This window comes from Camarhynchus parvulus, chromosome Z (assembly GCF_901933205.1).
Source record: "Camarhynchus parvulus chromosome Z, STF_HiC, whole genome shotgun sequence".
In the NCBI taxonomy this organism is placed as follows: Eukaryota; Metazoa; Chordata; class Aves; order Passeriformes; family Thraupidae; genus Camarhynchus; species Camarhynchus parvulus.
Window position 1 is genome coordinate 28,432,143 of NC_044601.1, and position 23,116 is coordinate 28,455,258.

At 40.4% G+C, this 23,116-nt stretch overlaps 1 protein-coding gene across 1 annotated transcript in view; it reads left to right on the top strand.

The window, feature by feature from the left end:
- The window catches only part of CPLX1 (complexin 1), a 107,750-nt gene that overhangs the window by 58,089 nt on the left and 26,545 nt on the right, over positions 1-23,116 (top strand). Inside the window, exon 3 of the mRNA XM_030968641.1 lies at positions 8,008-8,183. Within this exon, the coding sequence (XP_030824501.1) occupies positions 8,008-8,183 (176 nt within the window). The remainder of the gene's footprint in view (positions 1-8,007; positions 8,184-23,116) is intronic.

Sequence of the window (23,116 nt, forward strand, 5' to 3'; positions counted from 1 at the left end):
TGGCCAGCAGGACCAGGGCAGGGATTGTTCCCCTGTGCTTGCCACTGGTGAGGCCACACCTTGAGTGCTGTGTCCAGTTCTCGGGCCCTCACTACAGGAATGACATTGAGATGCTGAAGCAAGTCCAGGGAATGGCAAGGGAGGTGGTGAAGGGTCTGGAGCACAAGTCCTGTGAGAAGAAGCTGAGGAAGGTGGGAGTGTTCAGCCTGGAGAAAAGGAGACTGATTTATCACTCTCTAGAACTGCCTGAAAGGAGGTTTTAGCCACCTGAGTGTTGGTCTCTTCTCCCAGGTAGCAAGGAACAGGACAAGAGGAAATGGCCTCAAGTTGTTCCAGTGGAGGTTTAGCTTGGATATGTGGAAAAATTTTACCAGCAGAAGGGTTCTCAAACATGGGAACAGACTGTAACAATGATATGGTAGAGTCAGCATCTCTGGAGGCATTTAAAATACATGGATTTAAAATACATGGAATACATTTTGCCACGTGGATGTGGCATTTGCAGACATGGTTGGTGGTGGACTTCACCATCTTAGGTTAGAAGCTGGAGTTGATGATCTTAAAGGTCTTTGCCAACCTATATGATCCTATGATTCCATGAAAAATAAGAGAGCTCCAAATGTCCAGGATATTGGACTATAGGTCTAATATCAGATGAAATTAATGTCACCTGAAAACTATGTCTCCATATAAATTTCATGGGGAACTTTTTTGTTTTAGTTAAAGTTGTATTAAAAGGACATGATACCAGTGCAAAGAAATAAATAATACTAAGTGAAGAATTCACTTACAAATATGAATTGCTATTTGTAAGCTAGAAGGAGACAACAGGAAAGCAATTCATCCATTTGTTGAGATTGATGTTGACTTGTGTGCAAGTACTGTACTGTCCTATGTAGCTAGAGAGGAGCTGTCACTGTGCAGAGATGGAGATTGCAGAGATAAAAATGTGGTGACTAAAAATTATTTTAATAAAGCTGACAGGGTCTTGCTTTAAAAATGTACTTTCCATTATCCACCAAAGAAGACTGTTCAGCAGCTTGTAAGGTAAGAAAAACCTTTTTCTGTTAAAGTGGCTATCTACCTCATTCACTTTTGGTCTTCAGTACCCATCTGCAGAGTGAATTATAGGTCTTGCACATGTTACAACCTATATATAATAATATAGGCCTATATATACAACCTATATATAATAATATAGGCCTCAGATAATGTGGAAAAAAATTCTAGAGAATTCAAAGTGTCTCCATTTGGCTTTGTACCAAGCTGGCAAAAGGCCCTTCAACATCAGCCTTTAAAGTCTGCCTTGGTGTCTGCAAGGGAAATGACACATTACCATAGTGATGATGTTTCAAAATAGTTGGTGTTCTAAATACCTACAAATATCCTTAAATATCTCATGTACCTTTAGAGAGAATTTGTTCAGTTTACCAGTTTGTTTCCCTGTAAGAAAAACAGTTTTGTTTAGCAATACATTTTGTCTAGGGAGTAGAGGGAGAAAGATTGAAGCGAAATACCAGAGGCAGAGAAAGTTGAGTCTGGGGAAGGGGAGTGGGAATGGCTGAAGTAAAAGTCCTCAGGAGGTGTCTATTTTTCAGTAGTGTTAATTTATAAACAAAGTGAACTGAAGCCTTGAGTGCTCCTTTTCTACTCCTTCCCCTTACCCATTTGTGTTTCTGCCACTACCTAACTTGCGCAGGACACATGACCCGTGGCTCATCACTTGACATATCTAAATGAACCTCTTGTAATCCTCCTAGTGTCTTTCCCATGATATCAAAGAAAACGTAATTCTGAAGAAGATAAGCTTCTCACTGACTTAGAAATAAGCATCAACTCATAGCTTGTCCCAGGAAGCACAAATGCATACAAATACATCTTATCTCAGTTGTGTTAAGATTTGTGATGAGTGGATCAGGAAAAGTAAGGAGAGAAAGATATCTCTATCTACTCTGAGCTTTGAATTTCATAGAGAATTTCTTAATTTAATAAAATGTTAATGGTCCTTATCAGAGATCCTCACATTACCAAAAAGACCAGAAAACAGCATTCTCCAAGATACTATGATTTCTCAAATGAGCTCCTCAACTGAACTTGGCATCAGTTCTTTGTTTACAAAAGGAATCACTAATCCATTTCGTTAGGTGTATTAGTTTTAGTTAATTGAGAAAATATGATGGTTTCTTTAGAGCTATTCAGTATTAATATTTAAGCATGGGGGTTTTTTGTTCATGGAAGTACCACTTTTGAATGTTACACAATACCTTCCTGGAAGGCTGTTTCACTTTTATTGAAACTGTAGCATGAGGAAGTCAGATGTTTTGGTTGTTTTTCCAGACATAAGCTTTATATCATAGCCTTGATGATGTTCCCTGATATTAATAAAATGTACTTAGTTCTGATTCTGAAGTGATTCTGCAAAAATGAGTGACCCATTCCTGCTCCAGAACAGTACTCTCTGATTAGCTCCTTATGTTTGGATGATGTGATAAAGAGACATGCTGTGATTTAGAGGCTCTGAGGAATCTGTTGTCCTGTCTGTTCAATCTAAATATGGCTCAGCCACAAATAGTACTTCCAAAAACCAAAAAACAACCCTGTAAAATTCTCTCAGCACATGCCTGTTTCAGGTAAATCTCTTTCTGTTTCCTGTGAAACCTGTGTTTAGAGGTAGAACTTTTGCACCATTCTCTGATCTAAGCATACACACATGCATACATTTTGAAAGACGGGTTTGGGTACTTCTTGTCTACAATATGAAATGAGATTTTTGCAGAAGAAAAGCTTTTGATTTCATGTAATTATCTTATCTGAAACAATGCTGTGTGCAAATTTCCATCACTCTTTAATTAATTAAGGAGGCCTAAAATGTTCCTATTTCTCTGGAAGTCATCCCTAGTAATCCTAATCCTGTCATTTTCCCAGCACACAGCTTTGCCTGCCATATTTAGGACATTTATTTTTTTATCAAGTGGCAAATTCAGCATCACTCTTGCAAGTTGATTTGTGAGTTTACATTTTCTTCATGAAAGCTGGATTGATGTCAGTCAGCTATTGAGGGGTTAGCTCATGGTTGGTGGTGCTTCTGTAACAGAGGTCTGGCAGTTAAGAATTTACTTTTCTTCAGATACAGGATATGTTTGGGCATGTACTCTTCACATGTTGGGGCATGTACACCTTCGCCATTGAGGGTAGGTGTCTTCTCTTCATCCATGTAACCAGGCTTGATCCTGCTGCTGCCCTCCAGATGTAATTCAAAACACTTACTTATGAGGTCTCACAGAGTCACACACTGAAATTTTTGCTCTGTCTACAAGGGTTGTCTAGTCCAACCTCATTCTTATACAAGGTTACCTACAGCAGGTTGCTCAAGGCTGTGGCTCATGAATTTTTAAATATCTCCAGAGATGGAGACTCCACAGTGACTTTCTGCAACTAAATTTGTTTTTTTTTTTTAATATTTAAATTGTATTTCCTGTACTTGGGTTTGTACACATCTCTTCTCCTGTCACTGGGTACCTGTCTGTCTCCATATTCATTCTGTTTCATTGGTTGTTTACACATACTACTGCAACCCCTTGAACCTTCTCTTCTCCAGGCTAAGCAGTCCCTGCTCTCTCAGGCTCTTCTTGTATCAAAGGTCCTTGAACATCCTGAATGTCTTCATGGCTGTCTCATTTCCTTGCTTTCTCATTCCAGCGGCTCCATCTCTCTTTTGTATCTCGAAGCCCAGAACTGGGTGTATCACTCCAAATTTGGTCACAACAGGGCTGAGTAGATGGGAAGAATCCTTCAACCTCTTGTCAACAGTGCTCCTAATGCAGCCCAGAGGACTGTTAACCTTCTCTGCTGCAAGGATACATTGTGAGCTCATGCTGTCCACCATAACCCCAAAGCCTTCACTGTAAAACTACTTTTCAGACAGATGATTTGCTTTTCTGCTGTTTTGCTGGGGAATGTCTCCTACAGGCGTCTAAACAACCATATTACTCTTTTTCAGATATATAATAATGATTTAACCCAGCAAAACTCACATGAATGTGTACGTCATGTTTTAACCCAAACCAGCAACCAAGCACCATGCAACTGCTCACTCACCTCCCCACCAGCTAGAAACTTGTGGGTTTGAGATGAAGGCAACAGGGAAAGCAAAAGCCATGCATGCAAACAATGCAAAACAAGGAATTAGTTCACTGGTTCCTATGAGCAGGTAGGTGTTTTGCATCTCCAGGACAGCAGGGCCCCCTCATGCCTCACAGCGACTTGGGAAGACAAATGACATCACTCAAATGTTCCCTCCTCCCTTCTTCTTGCACCCAACTTTAAATACTGTTCTGGAATATCCCTTTGGTCAGTTTGGGTGACCTGTCCCCTCCCAATTTTTCATTCACCCCCAGCTTCCTCACCAGTATGGCAGTACAAAAAAGCAGAAGAGGCCTTCTCTCTGAGTAAGCCCTGCTCAGCAATAACAAAAATGTGTCTATCATCACTGTATTCAGCACAAATACAAAATGGACCCATAGGTAGTTCTCTGTGAAGAAAATTAACTCCACCTTGGCCGAAACCAGCACATCATATCTGAGTGCACCTGTAGTATTTGGTTTAACACCTGTTTGTTTAGCTACTTACCCTATATGGACTAAGGGAGTTAGTCCATACAGGACTAATTCCCTAATAGGGAACTACAATTACTTTGAAAGAACTGCCATGCCACCTGTTTTCACAGCGCTTCTGGGATTTTTTTTCCACATAGAAGTTTTTTGTTCTTTGAGGACAGGTTCCTGTTTGTAACCAGAAAGGTGACAGTTGGCAAATGTTGTCCTGGAGCTTTAGCTGTTTCTGTTTCCTTTCTGTAGCCTTGTCTAGAGATGTTAGAAATAATGTTGGTTGAAACACACCATACTGACTGATGAATAGTGTGGCACTCTCTCTCTGACACAACTTCTCTTTGTGTCAAGGTATATGTCATGAGTGGGGTGGGAAAGACAAAATGAAAAAATAAAGACAAAAACTCCCAGGTTTATCATATGAACAGATGCAGTAAGTGTGTCTGTCCTCTGTTTCCTTGGAAGCTTCAAAACTGGACAGAGCAATTGCTCCTTCCTTTTGCTTGTGCCCATAACTGATGCACCTCAGTTGCACGTAGATGAATTCTCTGGCATCTTTGCTGCTGAACTGCTAAAAACATAAGCTGTTATCCAGGGAATGTTGACAACAAAGTCTACAGTTTAGGATGAAGAACAAAGGAGATGGAAAAAAAGCTTTTCTAAAAGTAATACAAGAGTCCTTAGTTAAAATGTAGTGTAAAGTTTTGGTTGTCATAACACATTTCCTTCCAATTAGTTAACAGTGATACCACAGTGTAGCATTTTGAACACTTAGAAGGTGACTTTGAAATCAGAGGTGAATTAAGAGAATCTATGAGGATTCTAATCCATTCTTGTTCTTCTAAGTGTCTTGTATGCTGAATGGCTGCAGAACAAAATGCCTTATGTATTTAAAAGCTTGGTCTTGCCTAAGAAATAAAAAAATAGTTATGCAATTTCTCTTCTTATGTGATGAGCTGAGCTGACATTACAGCTTAATGATAGTCCAGAAGTAGCGCTTAGAATGGAAAAAAAAATCTCTGTTGCTGAATTCTGTTTCCTAAGTAACTGGAGTATTATGCTGTCTGGGTAGCTCTAACTGGAGGGAAGCTAAAAAAGGATGGATTATTGAACCCAATGGATGGATTATTACTCGATGGATTATTGAACCCAAATCAGTTTGAACATCAGTGGAGAAATCTTTTGAAGAGAACCCAGAAGTTAAAGGTGTTAGTGAGATTTGTGATCACTGGTGTTTGCACAAAAAGGCTACTTAGAGAGATTCCTGCAGTAGGGATATGTGACACAACTAGGCTATATTTCCTTTTTGCTTGCTGTGAAGTTTTAGCTTACTTGCAATTTCAGTTAGCCTTCCTTGCACTACAGAAAAGAAATTGCCAGATGGTCTGGGTAAATTTTCCATCAATATGCAAGAGTTTCTGTATTACTCTGATCCTGCAATGAAGGATGTAAAATGGTGGTAGAGGAAGGCTGACAGTAGACAGGGACCATGAATATTCCAGGTGGGGTTTGTCTGGGATCCCTAGGTGCCTTTTTGTTTTAAGCCACAGATTTCCTAGCAATGGAAGCGTCTAGAGGTTTGTGGTAAGGCAGCTGAATACGTGTTTACTGTTGTTATTTCCCACCTGTCAAAAAACCCCAACTCTGTGTATTACAACCAGATCTTGTAGGGCTTAAAATTACCAGTTTCCCCATGCATCTCTGAGGGAGATGTAAAGGGGACATTTCTCTGTCACATTTGGGGGGATTGGAGGATTATTTTTGATTCAGGGTTGCTTTCAGCTTAGGGTTCTGGGAAAACATTTAACCTGAAAAAGAAATGTGGAAAAAAGAAGGCATCTGCTTACCTCTTTACAAATTCCTTGGTGGTTATTAGAAACAATAGTTGATCTGGTAAGTGCCGTCACTACGGCAATTCAGGAGGAGTCATTGTGACAGGTTGCAGGTGTTTTTTTCCCTTAAGGATCAAGGTTTCACAATCGCTATCCAAAGAACTGATGTAGAAAGCAAGAGCAATCACAGTCCTTCAGCAGTGTTGACACACAAAGAGTAATTTATAAGGGTAATTTATAAAGGGTTGTGAGATCCTCTTTCCTTCACTTAGCCTTTGATGAAACCAGCAATTACTTGGCAAGTCTTTGATAGTGTCTCCTTCCAGCCCAAGGCTTTGTAAAGGCCAGAAATCTTTGCTATATGGAAAACAAGAGATGTTGAATATGTGTAATTGTGACTATGTGTAAGAACCAGGCTATCTCAGATTAAATCAGTTAAATCTCAGCCAGCAATGAGCCAATATGGAGGTGTTGTGACTCAGCATCTAAGGACCTACAGCATTTTTCTAGGAAGAAGGAACCTCTTTTAGGAAAGGAAACGGAGTGTTTTCCTGCTGCAGGAAAGGTCCAACACTTCTTCCAAAGGGTATATGTCTTCTCCATCCATGTAACCAGGCTTGATCCTGCTGTTGCCCTCCAGTGCCCCGATGATGCTGCATCACAGTACATGTTCTTTCCCTTTCCTCAGCCACTGTTTTTCTTCCTGGCTGGATTATTGGCAGCCATTGCTAATAAAAATGTCACTGAAATACAGGAAAAATGGATTTATGCAGCACTTTGGGGATAAAAGGGCATGCAGGAAACCTCCACCTCATTTGCATGGTTGTGCAATGGCTTTGCACAACAACAAAAAACTGCCTCAGGAACACACAGGGAATGAAAATTTGGGAATAATGTGTATTCAGCAGTGGAACAAGACAAAGCCATGATCTCACCTAGGTACTAAGCCTCAGAGGTGGTGGTGTCCAAGAACTGATAAGAGACATGCAGAGATGCTGCTTCTTTCTGATCCATGGTAGGAGCCTATAATTCATCAACACTAACTGTTTGCTAAAGCCATGTGGTCCTACCTGTCATGGCATGTGTAATTTCTGACAGCAATTAAGAGTGTGATTACTCATCCCTGCAATCAAGATTTCAAACTACTTTCCCAGCCCTGGTGTCATTTTTTTCTCGATGTATTACTTGCCTATTACATTAAAGACCCTTCAAAATCAATCTTCAGTCACTTGGCTGAGCTGATAAAGTGAAAACATAGTGTGGATGGCAGCCTGTCCTTTTCAGGACTGCAAACAAACTGTGCTGCCATCATGCAGATCTACAAATTTGGTCTCTTCCTTTTGCTGCTGTGCTTCTCCTGCCAGTTCCAGGTAACTTACCTGATCAGGTTAAGTGCTTTGCCCACCTCCTGCTTTGGGGGAGGGTGCGCTGCCTCCCCAGTGAAAGGAGAAACCTTCCCAGATGCAGAGGGAATGCCAGATGGTCCTGAGCGGGGGAAGGAGAGACCTGTCATCCTAGGAGTCTCACCACATTCTTACAGGGCTGATTTTCTCTTTTGCTTTCTCTAGGGGCTACCAAAGACATGGGAAAGATGCTGGGTGGGGATGAGGAGAAAGACCCAGATGCTGCTAAGAAAGAAGAGGAACGACAGGAAGCCCTTCGGCAACAAGAGGAAGAGAGGAAAGCCAAATATGCCAAGATGGAGGCTGAAAGAGAAGTTATGAGACAAGGGATTCGAGACAAGGTAGGTAACTGGCTTTCAACACACACTGGTCAGCTCGTAATGCCCAGTAAAGAACACCTGTTTTCAGCTGATTTGTGACTAGTTCCCTTCCCTAGGCACCTGGATAGAACCAGGTATCTACTCTGCCACACAGAACTTTATAATTTTGTGCACTCTTCCTCATGTCCTGTTCCTGTTTAAACACACTTGCCGCAGAGCAAAGCCCTGCAAAGCTGAAATGGAGAGTGAAGGTGAGGGGAGAAGCCCATCTATTTTTCTCATTATCTATTAAGCACTCACATTAAATTAAGTATTAGAGGCTTCCTTGTCCCTTTGAAGATGCTTTCTAAGCTTGCATTTGTGGTTTGTGAGAAGTCATAATTCAGTGAGTTTCTGAGAGTGAGTTTCTGTTGCAGTTATCTCATGTATTGATGCCAAAGATTTATTGTGTTGACCAGTGATATGGGACAAATCTCCTCTATTGTTAATATTTAGGTTTCTACCACTCAAATGGGATTCATCTGAAAGTTTTTATACATTAACTATTAAGGTTTGATGTGTGCCTTTTGACGCCTTACCCTCAAGGCCAGTTCAAAACTGTCTCTTTAGAATAAGGTGTGTTTGTAAGAAGATCTCCTGGTGTTCAGATATCTTGTAAAGAAATGTGGGCAATGGTTGGACAAAGGGTTTCTAATGATGAAGGCCTGTCAGGTGACTTACAGGACATGCCAAAGAAAAAACCTGTAGATAAAAGAAGAAAGTCTTGCTCAGTATAAGAGGTTTTCCCTTGTGCAGTTCCTACATCTGTGCTCTAAGTATATGTCTTGGAACAGACATAAACAAAACTATATCTGCATTGGGCCAACCTTCTGACCCAGTTCTTATGATTTATGATGGAAACATGAATGAGGGTAAATTTCTCTGGAGACACAGTGCAGCTTGCAAAGAGTTACTGCAAATTGTTCTGCAAATAAAGAAATTTGGGATTATGCTTCTAAGAAAAGAAAAGACTTAGAGGGAATTGTCTACCTTTGACATTGCCAGAAAAAGGTATCCATATGATCATTTAAAAGAGGCTACTGGTTGACAGAAATGCAGAACCTCTACCTGGTCAAAAATTGCTTTATAATCATGGAATCATAGAATTGTCAAATGGTTTGGGTTGGAAGGACCTTAAAGATCATCTAGTTCCAACCCCTCTACCATGGGTAAGGACATTTTTCACTAGATCAGGCTGCTCAGAGCCCATCCCACTTGGCCTTAAACACTTCCAGGGACGGGACAGCCACAGCTTCTCTGGGCAACCTGTTCCAGGGCTTCACCACATCTGAAGAAATAATTTCTTCCTAATATCTAATCTAAACCAATCCTTTTCTAGTTTAAAAACATTTCCCTCATCCTGTCACTACATTCCTCTCCCTTCTTTTTATAAGCTCCCTCAAGGTGTGGATGTTTGCAATGAAGTCTCCCTGGAGCTGTCTCTTTTCCAGGCTGAGCAACCCCAGCAACAATGTATTTAATGAATATATATCTAGATAATCTAGTATATTAATATAAGCATACCAATGTGTGCATAATATATTAAATGTGTGTTTACAGTAGAACTGTTTTTAAGCACTGACAAAGGTCATGAGGGGGAAAAAAAGAGTAGGAAATTTCTCAGTTGCAGGCAAATGAGCTAATGCCCAGTTTTCACTAGTGACTGTCTCTTCTGGACTACTGAATTGTTCCCAGATGTAGATAGGGGTTGCCTTTTTCTTGCTCTTGGGAGAACTGCTGTAAAAGCAATAAAAAAATCTGAGATGTCCTGTGATATAATTTCAAGGTGATCTCATTCATGAGTAGGATGTATACAGCCTGAGCTACAGCCGGAGGGGATTTCCCTATGATACAGGCAACTATCTGGACTTTGCTGAGCTGGCTGAGCACTGAGGGGCAAAATCTCGTAGAAATGCAGTGAATCCTTGAAAATTTGTTAAGGAGTTGGGTCTGAAGAAAAGGAGAACGGGAATACTTGGAGAAACATTATTTGACCTCAGTCAAGGCTCTGGACTGGTGTGGTGGAGTACCTTTGAGATTAGCATGAGGAAGTCTTGCTTTGGGCAGGGTATCTGGATTGCAAGCTCATTTTCCTGTGGTTTTCTTTTTCCTGGGAATAATCCCAAGTAGCATGTATTTGAAAGATGAAGGTGTTTTCTGGAGAATCAGAAAAGATGGATAAAGCTGTAGAAAGGAGCTATATCTCTTCCTCTTTCTCTTCCTCTTCTCTTCCCACCTTGTCCTGACAAAGAGATGGATTTGATGATATACAAGACTTGTCTTCTGGTAGTGATGATTGGTGGTTGGAAATATGAAACAAATGTTGAAAGAATTAAAAAAGAGATGGATTATTTCCTTCATTACTTAATTATTTAGCAGTTGCCTTAATTTCTTCTATAACTCAGTAAAAACAAAAATGCAGAAAGCAAAAAAACTGAAATACATGTTCTGTCTGGTATGTGTACAAGCACAAGTTGCTGTTAGCAGGTATGAATAAAATCAAAGACATTTAAGTTAGAAAACTCCATTATAATATTTGCTCATTTCTCATGTGAGAGAGTCAAAAACGAGCAATTAGTTTGAGTGACTGAATAGGGGCAGATTATTTATGCAGAATAAAAGTTTGAAAGTGTGTGTCATAGGTTATGAACCCACAGTCACAATTATTCCTTGATGGAGCTGCAGGATGCTAGGGAAGCAATACAGGGAATCACAGCTTCACAAGTGAGCTCATATGGCTCTAGGTGAAGCTGACAGAAAGGATGGACTCATCATGTTTGTTGTTTTTGACTTTTTGCCTTGGCTTTCCAACAAGTGTTATGAATGCATTCTCTTGTATAGAGCTTCAGAAGATGTGGGAGCTATGGCAGGGCTTAAAAAGAATGATGACAAATACCACAGATACATTCCAGCCTGTGTTACCTTTTAAATTCAGTCTGTTAAATTGAGAAATTGAGATGTATATGGTCTCAACCCAGCATGGCAGCTGGGTATGGAAATTACTTAGGGAGAGGTAATATGAATTACCCAGAAATGAGTTGTTTGGGTTTCCCCCCCCCAATTAAAAATATGGTGCGTTTTCATTTGGAAACAAATTTTTAGGAATAGCATTTGAACATGACATTTTGAAATAACTGGACCACCTGAGCTACTACCCAGTATCAAAGTCCAGCATCTGGTAGTGAAAATGGATTGAAAGAATGTAAAAAGCATAACTGGGGTATACTCCAGCTTCCTCCTACCTCAGGAGGGGTGCATGCAGCTAGCGTTCTGATCTGATCTGGTTTTGGTCTTGACACTAGTGCCTCACAGATCGGTACAGATCCTATCCCTATCCCTATCCCTATCCCTATCCCTATCCCTATCCCTATCCCTATCCCTATCCCTATCCCTATCCCTATCCCTATCCCTATCCCTATCCCTATCCCAGCGGCCCTATCCCAGTGGCTGCTGGGGAGAGTTACCACTCCTGACCAGCACAGGCATGACTACTGAGAGTCTCCAGTGCCCCTTTGTCTGGCAGATGAGGCTATGGATAGCCAATATCGCTGTTACCTTGCTAATAGCAAGTACTATCAGCTTGCCATGCTGCAGCCGCTTTCTTGTTTCCAGTGCTCTTGGGTGGAATACTGCCTTCTATAAATGAATTGTTTGTGTATGTGCACACCTCAGCAGTGAAAGTTAATTACTTTCTTTGTGTAATAATTAGTTATTTACATGATTAATTATTTCTACCACTGTGGTAGAGACCAGTCCTGAGGAGCCCCTAGTCCATGCTCAGTAGTTAACATTCTACCTGTCTTAGTGAGACAATGTCCACAGTTTGGCTTCCTGAAAATCTCAGACATGTTTCAGGCATTCAGCATTGTGAATCCTATTGAAAGGTAGCAGAAGCTCAGAGATATCCTTACAATAGTGGGTTTAAACCAAAAGGGATGGAAGCATGGTCCAAATGGCTCAACTGCAGGACAGGATTTAGGTTTAGGTCCATACTGGAGTTGGAGCATGAGCTGCTTCAGTAGTTTTTTTCTATACTCAGTTCTCTGAGTGAAAGGGGGAAGTGTCTCTGGCCCAGCTTGTCTTTAACCAGCCTTACATGCTGGTCACATGCTATACAGCCATGGTTTATACCACATTAATAAGGATTCCTGTGCTTACATTATTAAGGATTCATGTCCTACAGAGCACATAGTTTATGTCCAATAAGCAGAAGTTTAATTATATTAATAAGGATTTCTGCCCTTTCAATGGAGCATGAAATCTGCATGAAAAGTATGGAAAAGTGTCAAATATAAAATTGTAATGTGGAAATTTAAAGTTGTCTCTACAATTGTAATTGTCCTTGTTGAATGCTATGTAAAGGTGTGACAAAGTGCATGATTGTTTGTTTATACTTCTGGTAGTGATGATTGGTACCTGGTACCAATTCTGGTAGTGGATTCTGGTAGTGATGATAGGAACCTCAACCTTCCCGCTGCATAAGACAAAGTTAATTGTTTTCTTAATAAGCAGATGTTCAGTATTTAATCTCTGATGTGGCTTACAACATATGTTCTCAAGATCATTTACTATGCAATATCAAAATTCTGATGGTAGTATAATGAATTTCCTCATCTGAGGGTTTAATTCTCTATTGCTATTATTACTATGCTTTCACTAACATAGCTCTGTTCATCTTAAGCAGGGTTTATTCTGATACTTCTCAGGGTGGGGGGGACAGAGTTTTTTTAGATTTTTCTGTTTGCGAGGTATGAATGCAGAAGGGTCATTATGTGGTCTAAGCTTTGGCGGCACAAGAATGTTAACAGCTTGTTCCATCAGTGACCCTCCGTGGAATAGCAAGAAATGCTCAAAACTGCTTGTGCCTTTGCAGGCAATTGAGGAATGGCAAAATCTGGGTTTGAGGTTTGTTCTTACGGGCAGCATATCAGACAGCAGGAGAATGTGAAGTCCTTGCTCTGTTTGAGTCTCTTCTGTCTCTGGGTGTGTGCCACTAATTCTTCTCGTATTCCTTATTGGGCCATTTAATGTGCTTTCAGTGGTTAGGCAGTAAGATTCTCTGCAATATTTGGAATTGTCCAAAGAATCATTGAAGGGTTTGAGTTAGAGATCATCAAGTTCCAGCCCCTCCCTCTTGTGGTCAGGGGCCCCTGCCACTATACCAGGTTGCTCAAAGCCCCATCTAACCTGACACTGAGCACTGCCGGGGATGGGGCATCCACAACTTCTCTGGACAACCTGCATCAGTGCCTCACCACCCTCAAAGTACAGAATTTCTAACTGTTCTGTAATATAAACCTGCCCTCTTTCCATTCAAAGCCATTCCCCTTTGCCCTATCATTCCAAAGCCTTGTCCATGTCACTTTCCAGCCTTCTTGTAGACCCCTTTCCACACTGGAAGGATGCTCTAAGTGTCCCTGAAGCCTTCTTTTTTTCTAGGCTAAAGAAACCCCAGCCATCCCAGCCTGTCTTCACAGGAGAGGTTCTTTAGGCTTTGTTTCTCCTCTTTGTGACTCTCCTCTGGACTCTCTTCAGCAGGCCCGTGTCCTTCTCATGTTGGAGGTCCCAGAGTTGGACACAGCACTCTGTGTGCTAGGCAAACCATGAAAATTCTTCCGTTCATTGTGGATATTTAACTCATGTAATTTCCTGGTCTTCCATGGCTCAAGGTAGATGATATTGGAATTTACTTTTTTTTAGGAATGTAGGAACATTTTTCTGTCTTTTTTTTTTTTTAATCTGATTGCTGAACTTACTTTAACACTAAATCACTCAGACAACAAGGGAATCAGGATTTACATCTGCAGTCCTAGATTTTTATGTCAGATAATCAAGATGCAATATCATGTAATTATTTAATTTTAATATTTCATTAGCATATTTCTTTATTTAACTGGTGCATAGCTCCTAAAATCCCATTTTAGGGGAGGAAAAATAGCAGAATGTGAATTGGGTCTGTTCTTCAGCAACATCAGAGCTTTGAAACTAAACTCCCAGCTCAGGAGTGCAAACTTAAATTTGATAGAATTTTGTTGATATGAAATAGCTTCACACTGTTAGCTAAACTCTTAGACGTTATTTGGTGTTTCATTCTTGTATAATTTCAGATGCAGATATTGCCAAGGGCTTTAAAAATCCCTGTACAAAGGAGTGAAATTTCACTGCCAGAAAATGTAATTTTGATAGAGCAGTTTTGCCTTGTGAGCAAGAAATATAATAGTATATCTGTTATTGGAGACTGTTGGCAACTGAAAAAAGTGTATAAGTTGTGTTATTTGCATGCCAAAAAATCAAAGATCTCAAAGAAAATATTTTCCTCAGCAATGAATCACTTTCTTTAATTCCAAAGATGAAAATCTTACTATGAACATGAAGATTCTATCCGATCTCTTCCCTTTTAAATCATTGATATTAAACCAATGGTGTAAATTTTTATACAGCCCTTGTGATCTAATGAAGATAAGTCTACTGATCAGTATTGGGGCCTTAAAATAGATTTTCAGAGATCTGTATGTATTGTGCAGATGGAGAGGTATCATTAAGTGGACTCTTCTGCTTCTACAGTGGATTTTTATAAATCAGGATAAAAAACCAAAAATTATCCAGCTTAGTTTAGTTCAGTGCAGATTCTCGTTGTGGTAGAGACAGAAGTGTTTACAACTGGGTCACAGGTCCTCTGGCTATGAGGAAGTAAAAGACTTGGCTGTGACACTCCCGGTGGGATACTTTGCAAGGCAGGGATTATGCTGCGCCTTCCATGAAGTGAAATGGCTGGATGGGATGATTGGGAACAGTCATAACAGCACTAACAGTGAAAACTGATAACAATTGCACTCTTTGCAGCATTAAGTCACAGGCTGTCCTGGAAGAAGAACATTGCAAAGACAGCATCCTTTGGTGTTCTGCCCACATTTGATACGCTGGTTATTGAGGGCAGGGTGTAGGAAGTCCAGGCAGATTTGGAAGAAAGAAACACTTCTGCATTGTGAATCAAGAGCATTATAACCCTGCAGATCATTTTCATATTGGTGTTCAGAGGCTTCCAAGGGGATACAGTGATTTGACCTGGACAAGACTTCTGCCCTTCTGCCAGGACTTTTACCCACAATCAGTTGTATGCAAGGATGTCCTGACTGAGGCCTATATTGCCTCTGAGTCACATTCTGGAGTTTCTGTTACCAGTTTTTTACGTAGACTTGAGTACAGATTTTTACCATCAAACTTATTTCCAAACTGCAGCCCTTTGCAATTTTACTAAATCACCCACTTCTTTAGAACGTTTTACCTTTGGAAATACCAGACAAAATTTAATTTTCTGGTTTGTATCTCTAAAAACATCCCCTTGTCTGTAAGGCAGTGGCTGTTTTTTGTGAAAGGGTGAATCAACTAGCCTACTCCAGTAAGAGGAAATACAATAACAAATTGAAAAAAATTGATAAAGTTATCTGGGTATGCCCAAGTTTAGCAGTCTCTCTTGCAAATTGAGAGGGAAGTGGTGCCTTCCCAGATACACTTTTCAACACAGAACAGGGATTGATGTTCCTGCCAAGGACCTCCAAGTCCATTATTAGACAAAGCTATCTTCAGGGGTATTTTAGAGAATCTGTTCTTACCTGAACTGAGAAGTTTCATCTTTATATTTGCTTAGAATCCCAGGATATGCACCATGTCTTGGTCTTGGTGAATCCAACCAGGTAGATCTATAGAATTCCATAGGTGGAACGAAAAGGTGTGTTCCAGGCCTTATCTCCTGGCATTAAACTAACAGAACTTCCCTTATGGGAAAACCTGCATGCATTCCTTCTTGTTCTGTAGCTGTAGGCCATTTTACTTTTTAAAATTCATAGTGGGAAGGCATCTTTAGCAAACCATTGGAACTCGGAAGAAAATTGGCATAATTTTCATCTGCTTCCATAATAGTCAGAGGTTCAATTATCCCAGCAGAACCAGCTGCTGACTACCTCACTGGTACATTTGGGGCTCATTAGTCTGCTTCTTTGTGCAGCTCTGACTTGCTCTAACTTGATTTCTGTGTTTTGCGCTAGTCCAAATCTGCACCAGTAGATGTCACTTTGGATACTTGCTAACAAAATCCCACTGGGTGATGCTTCTGAAGTTACTCACATGTCTCTTGAAATGCAGCCTATTTTACTGTTACTCACTGACTAGGGTGTCCTTTACAGTGATGCAGCTGAAATCCTCACTTAAACAACCTTTGTCTTGTTGGCTGACAGAACCTGTGCACATTGCTGACATGGCACTGAGAAGTTCAGTCACTCAGGACCGGGTGCAAAATAACCCCAAACATATGACATACAGTTAGAAGTGCTGGGAGTCAACTAGGATGCGTATCTGAATGGTGTCTCGAACCTTCCTGGGTGTGACTCGTTGAAACTCCAAGCATTTGGCTCATGTACTTGGAAAGACACAGAATATATGCCTCAACAAATGGTCATTTGCAAGCTCTTTTCCAGTACCGGTACAACTCTACATTCACCTCTGAAATACCATTTAGTTCAGTTTCTGGCTTTTTCATGCATCTTTGTGATTGTAAATGTGGCTGAATCTTATTCATATCAGCCAGTAAGACCCAGCGGCACGGAGGAAAGGGTTTTTCCCAAGAGATCTCCAAAATCTAATTTTTAAGTGATTATTAGTTAATGTTTTCTATTCTATATATGTAAATTATATAGATTATATAATGTATAATATAATACATGCTGTATTAAATATTATTTATTCATTCAATTAATAATGTGATTAATATTAATTTTTTGTGTGTGTGATCTATAGATGGAGAAATTGGTCAGTCTGCTCAAAATCATGCAGTAGTTGAGTAGGAAATCACATTTCTGTGTTGGAAGGACTAGGGATATAGTCTAACCCATGCGTAAATAGGGTTTCTTCTCCTCCTGAAAACATGGACACCTCCACAGGGAGCAGAAGAACTTAAAAATGAAGGCCACCCCAGAGTCTCTATGACATGTTCCCATTGCCACTGGTCTCTAGAATTGGTTGCCATGCTCACTCCTGTCCACTTGGAATTCCTTTAGCCAGTAGCGCTAAGACTACATGGAATCTTTTCTTGGTTAAAACCCAAAAAGGGAAAACATCAAAAAGCAGAGCAGCTTATTTGCTGCTCTGCTGCTTTGGGGAATAAAATACTGTTTCCTTGGTGGAAAAAATCCTCAGTCAGGATGGTATAAAATTTGACTAAGTGGCTGGAGAAGCTCTGAGTTTTTCAAATACAGCCACTTTAAATCTTTCATTCATCTTAACTTTAAAGGTAGACAACTCTGTCCTTTGGACTCTGCTGGATCATACTACCATACTACCTCTGTCAGCCTCAAAAAAATGCAATTACAAGAGAGTAATTTGATCAGTACCATTGCCTCTATTAAGTACAGCTGCACCATTGTTTTTCCTGTAACTTTTCTTTTCCAAGCTTACAAATCAGATGCAAGGGGAAGGGCTTGTACAATTTGTTGTTTCTCTTTTATGACAAACAAATTAATGGACTGTGAAGGTCACCAAACAAGATTAAAAGGTCTGTTCCATTTTTGCTGCAGCCAAAGAGCTCCCATTAGTGCTTCAAATCAGGCAATAGCCACATTATGTCTCTTCTTTTGGCAGTTAGTTATCTGAGTCCTGAATGATCAGATAACTCACCAGGAATTAATGAGACCAGTGGAGTTATGCCTGCTTGAGAATGCAGCCTGGCACCTTCATGGCTCAGCTAATGGATGCATCATTCTTTTCTGATGAAAGTCATCAGAGCCAGGCTGAGCTTTTGAAATGCTGGTGCTTCCTTAGAGCAAGATGTGATTTTGTCCTGGCATCAGCATGAAGTTCTGCATCTGTTCTGGCAGTGTTCTCAGTTACATCAGCTTGGGATTTAAGACTGTCAGAGGGGATTAGTCAGCCCATGCCTGAAAGAAGAAGGGCTAATCCAAGGCAAGGTCTGAGTTCATGCATGGGACAGGGTGATAAAGTTTTAACCACGCTTTCCTTGTCATAGTTGTGTAGCCTTGCCTGCTCTGTGTCTTTATTTTCCCGTAGACTCTTATTGATTATTTTTAAGCTGGGAAAGAAAAGGACAGTTTGCATGCCTTGTTCATAGTGATTGGCAATTCATATGGCCTTCTTGAGGGTCTCAAGAGTTCTCTCCCTCACTGGCCAGTTTTTAGGCAGTCATGAATAGGGCCAAATTAATCTCATCAGACTCCAGTGCAAAATGCCCTCTCCGGGGCTCCAGGCCAGGATAATCCTCTTGCTGATGCAGAAGAAAGGCTGTGATATTCCTCAGACTCTGAGAGTTTGGAGAAGAGAGACTGGCTGCTGCTGGGAGGGAAGCAGAGAAGTTTTTGGGAAACATTTGCTTTTTCATAATTTCTGTTGTCTGTGGTTTTCTAGGATTGTCTCCTTTCCTTTTCGGTACAGCCTTGAATCTTCTCTCTATGTCTGCTCCTGCTGGGAAGCACAGACTCAGGTTATTCATTTGAAGGCTTCATGGAGGAATTTCTTTTCCTTGGTTAGGATGGAGGGAGGAAGAATGCAGCCTTTCAACTCCAGGCCACCACGTTCTATTTTCCCATCATTTCCTGAAACTGTTGACATGGTCTTCACAAGAGTATCAGTCTGAACCAAGTACTGTGGAGTTTGTACGCTGCTTTTATGCTGTGGATCCCAAGCCAGACCTCCCAGCAGCCCCTTAGGAATTTAGGGTCATAACAGGGCTGAGCTTACTTTTGAAACTGACACCTCATACTTTGGTAGGATTTCACTATTAATTTTACAGCTGCTGCATTATTTCTGTCATGCTTAGTTATAGGGATGTAAATTATGTCTTCTTGTTTAACAGGCTGACTGTAATTTAGAGGAAGGATTCTTCAGCCAGAGACAGAAATAGTCCAAGGCCTGATGTGAGAAAAAGCAGCTGATAAATTGCCCCTTGGATAATACAGAAAGCACAGTGGGGTTTCTAGGTGCTTTTTAATCAGGACTTGCATGCCTGATTGAAAGTTTATTCCAGCTGCTGCCAAGTTGTTTTGGGGATAGTGGCATCCCAGTGTACCTTTCTTGAAAATCCCTCAACTGTTCTCTTATATACGGAGCTTTCTGATGAATCCCTGGATGTTGACTAGTGGGTGGTGCTGAAAGTGTTTCTTTCTTTTATTTAATAAGTGACTAAGATGTTTTAGGCAGAACCTACCAATTTAAATTATAAATCTGGCCTGCAAAGGTGGAAGGGGAAAAACAGTGTTGTAGAGAAGCAGAGGATCAGCTTCATCATGTCTGTGTGCTTGATACAGCTGCATACCTGGCCAGAAAATTCTTGCTTCCTACATTCTGGTGTTGTAATCACAGTTTTCCATACACTGTAGTCTGCAAGGATGATTAGATTTGTTTAGAAGGGAAGGATCTAGTAAGCTGCCTTCAATGAAGTAAGGGCAGCACCACCAGTTTCTGCAGACAATCTCTGTTTGAATGACAAAGGAGACATTTCTGTCCCTGTCCACTTTGAGTTATTTTCCATGGGGGTTTAGCTCAAGTTGGGAATTCAAATTTGTGGCTTAAATTTAGCTTATTTTTATCCAGAAGTAAGGCTGCAGTAAGACCAGATCTTCTGAGACAGTCTCTATCCATATCTCATTGCTAACAACTCTTTTCTGCAACACTTGTTCTTCTTGATCAGCTCTGATATGAGAGATGAATGGAAAGTTATAAAGAACAAACAGAGAGAGATATTTTTGAGGTATGCTTGCATCTCAGCAAAGACTTGGACATGACACAGAGCCTTCTGGAAATATGAATGAACAGTTAGTTCCCTGAATTCTCCCAGGATCAGTCTGATGCTGTTTAACAAAAGCATTTTAGTTAACTCCTGAAAATTTGGTGGTGCTTTGTAAAATAGCTTTCCATGAAAAAGTCATTAAGCTCTATGTGGTTCTGAAAGAGTCTCTGAGTCTCGATATGTGTTTTTGCCCTTCATCTGCCTTTCTCCCTTGCCTTAAGAAAGAAGATAGATTCCAGAGGAGGAATTGAGAACCACAGATTGAGCTGAGAGCTGCAAAGGGGCATTATGTTAAGCTCTTGCTAGAGGAGCGTGATTTGGACAGTGGGAATGCTGTACATCTCTCTACAGATGTTTGAAAAGTGATCATACTATCCCAAAACAATGGTTTTAATTACAGGGTTAGTGTAAGAATACATGTTATGTTTTTTACAGGTTGTTGCAAAGGAAAGCAATGTGCTGTTGTCAAATTTTTGTGCATGGTGAAAGTATTCCTTCCACTTCTAAGACGTTTGCTAGGGAAGGGTGATGTGCAAACAGAAACAAATGGAAAAGCACTGATCCACCTTTGGATGAATGTCCACTCTTTATCATTCAGGCTGAGTGTCTGGCAAGTGGTTTAAGGCAGCTTTGTGGTGTAGATTTGGAGGTGGAGAGAGGTAGGGGGTGCTTCAGGTCTTCACTTTGAAGCTAGTGTGAGAATGTCAAATAAGAAGCTGGCAAGCTATGCCTGTTTCTGCAGGACATCTGAGACTGTGAGGGAAGGAACAGGAATCTAACTGGTTCAGGACTACTCTGAAGGCTCTTTCCCCTGACAAGTGTGTGCAGTCCCTTGTTTAAGCTTCAATTTTCTCAGAGATGTAGCGCTCGACCTTGTTTGACAGGCTCAGTGAGTGTCAAGGAGAAAGGCCTGTCACACTACTCATAATCTGCCTCTCATTCTGACAATTCACACTGGAGCCTGTGTAAAAGGCATTTTGTATCCTCTGGGCCTTCCAGAAACTGAAGTCACAGGTCTGATCAGCAATATTTTTACAAGAATTTGTGAGTGAATTTTGTTGGCAGAAGCCATCACAGTGATAGGGGAAAAGAAATCACAGATTACGAGAGAACTCAGGAGACCAACATTGGTATTGATTTTTCTCTTCTGCCTTCTGGCTGTTCACTTGTGTGGTTCAAATAAAATGGTCAGTTCATGTTTCCAGCTCTGCTTCTGATCTCTTCTTGGCTTACTAATGAAAAATCAGATTTCAAAACAAACAAAATTGTGTTCCTTTTCTTCTCCTTCTTCTCTGGTTCTGGGTTTCCAACAGGCCTCTTCTCTCTGCAAAATATAGCTATTTCTCAAGGGCAGACCTGGGACTTTGGGATACTGAGAGCACTTCCAGAGGCATCAGGAAAGGGACAGAAGTCTGGCCTCAGATTCTGCACTCCCACACTGAGTAACTGGGAACTGATCTGTCTAAACTCTTTGTCGCTTTTGTTCAGTTTAATGATCCATACATGAGTGCATGTATGTTAGAGGTGCCACATAACAGGTAACAAGAGCAAATACCTGACAATAACACATAGTTTGAACTTACTAAAATAAATTAAATCTGCTTAAGACAATTATGAAACCATACCTTTGATAAAACTTCTTCATAAAAGTTTTTGAGCTCAGTGACGTGTTTTAAGAAGTCTCACCACTTGGACAGTTTTGAGACAATTTTTTTTCAAGTCCTAGTGCTTTGGGCACCCCTTGTGGTTTTTTCCTATATTATTGAGGCAGACAAAACCAATATTTGAAGTCCTGGTAGGAGATGATAGTGTGAAGCTCCTCCTTGTCTAATTCTATAATGTGTATCTTGGCAAGTGTCCTAACCACAGAGCAGTATAAATAAGAGCACTGGCATAACCAAAATATCTCTATGAAAGACTGTCTTTGATTTGTCATCTGCTTTTAGTAAGGATGTCCTGAAAAGAAAAAAGTATACCTCAAATTTAGTGAAGCTATTTATTTGGCTGACAAGGACTGTTTACCTCTAGTTGTGGAAAGTAGTTCAGAAATGAATTTAAATCTTTCATTCAAAATCTAAACATAAAAATTCCTCAATTCCACCCAAACCTGATGTAATATGGAGTTGAGAAATCAGCTATTGATTTACAGAGGATGGAGGTAGTTGAGATGCAGAGAAACCACTGCAGGTGTTTTGTCTGTCCTGATAGCACCAAACAGCCGGAAATCCATTCTGTTACCCCAACTGTACAACCTGCAAGTTTTAGCAACAAATGTAACTCTACTGTTTTCAGGAGAATTTCTTGACATTTGCTCAGTGATGACTCAGAAGAAATGTGGTAAGCTCTGCACTGCTGTGCACATATAACTTAGTAAACAGTCCTGACAAAGAAATCCAAAGTAACAAGTTCAAAGCTTAACTCTAGGTAACTACAGCTTTGGAGGAGTTTGGTAAAAGCCCCATAGGACAAAACTAGGCTCTTTCTAGTGCAATTATCTTACAAAAGCATTGCAGAGTGCCTGTTTGCCGAGTCTTCTGTAATCAGAGCATCATGATTGTGCAGTAAGGAAGTTGCTTAAAAGATACTAAAAATATCACAGCTCTTCTAATTAAAATCAAACCTGAAAGCTCTGAAGTGTTGCCTAAGTGGAATAAAAGTTATTAAAGCACCTGGGTCTCACTAGGAGATGCCAGGTCTCCCTGGCTTTACTGTTCTCAAGGACACATCTTAGTGAACAGCATTACAATATGAATGAAAAATCAAACTGGAAGCTGCACAACACGATGCCTGTGAAACAGACTAATTTATAAGTTGTTGCAGAACTAACAAAAGGCTATGTTGGACTGTCTTGTCATGGTTTTGATAACAGAACACAAAGCTGTTATCACAAGTCTAATTAAAAGGGTAATCTATGCACTTTCCAGCAGTTATGCTATTTAATGCAGCTCAGCTCCTTTAAAAACCTCCAGTATTGCATGCAAGATGGTCCTAGTCACAGTGGCTAAAACGTTCTGATTTACAAAAGTAGAAATTTAAAGGAAAGAACCCCATTTGTAGTTACGGGTAACGCTTGTGAAATTTCAGGAATTGCAGCAGCTTTATAATCTGGGAATTGCAGTAA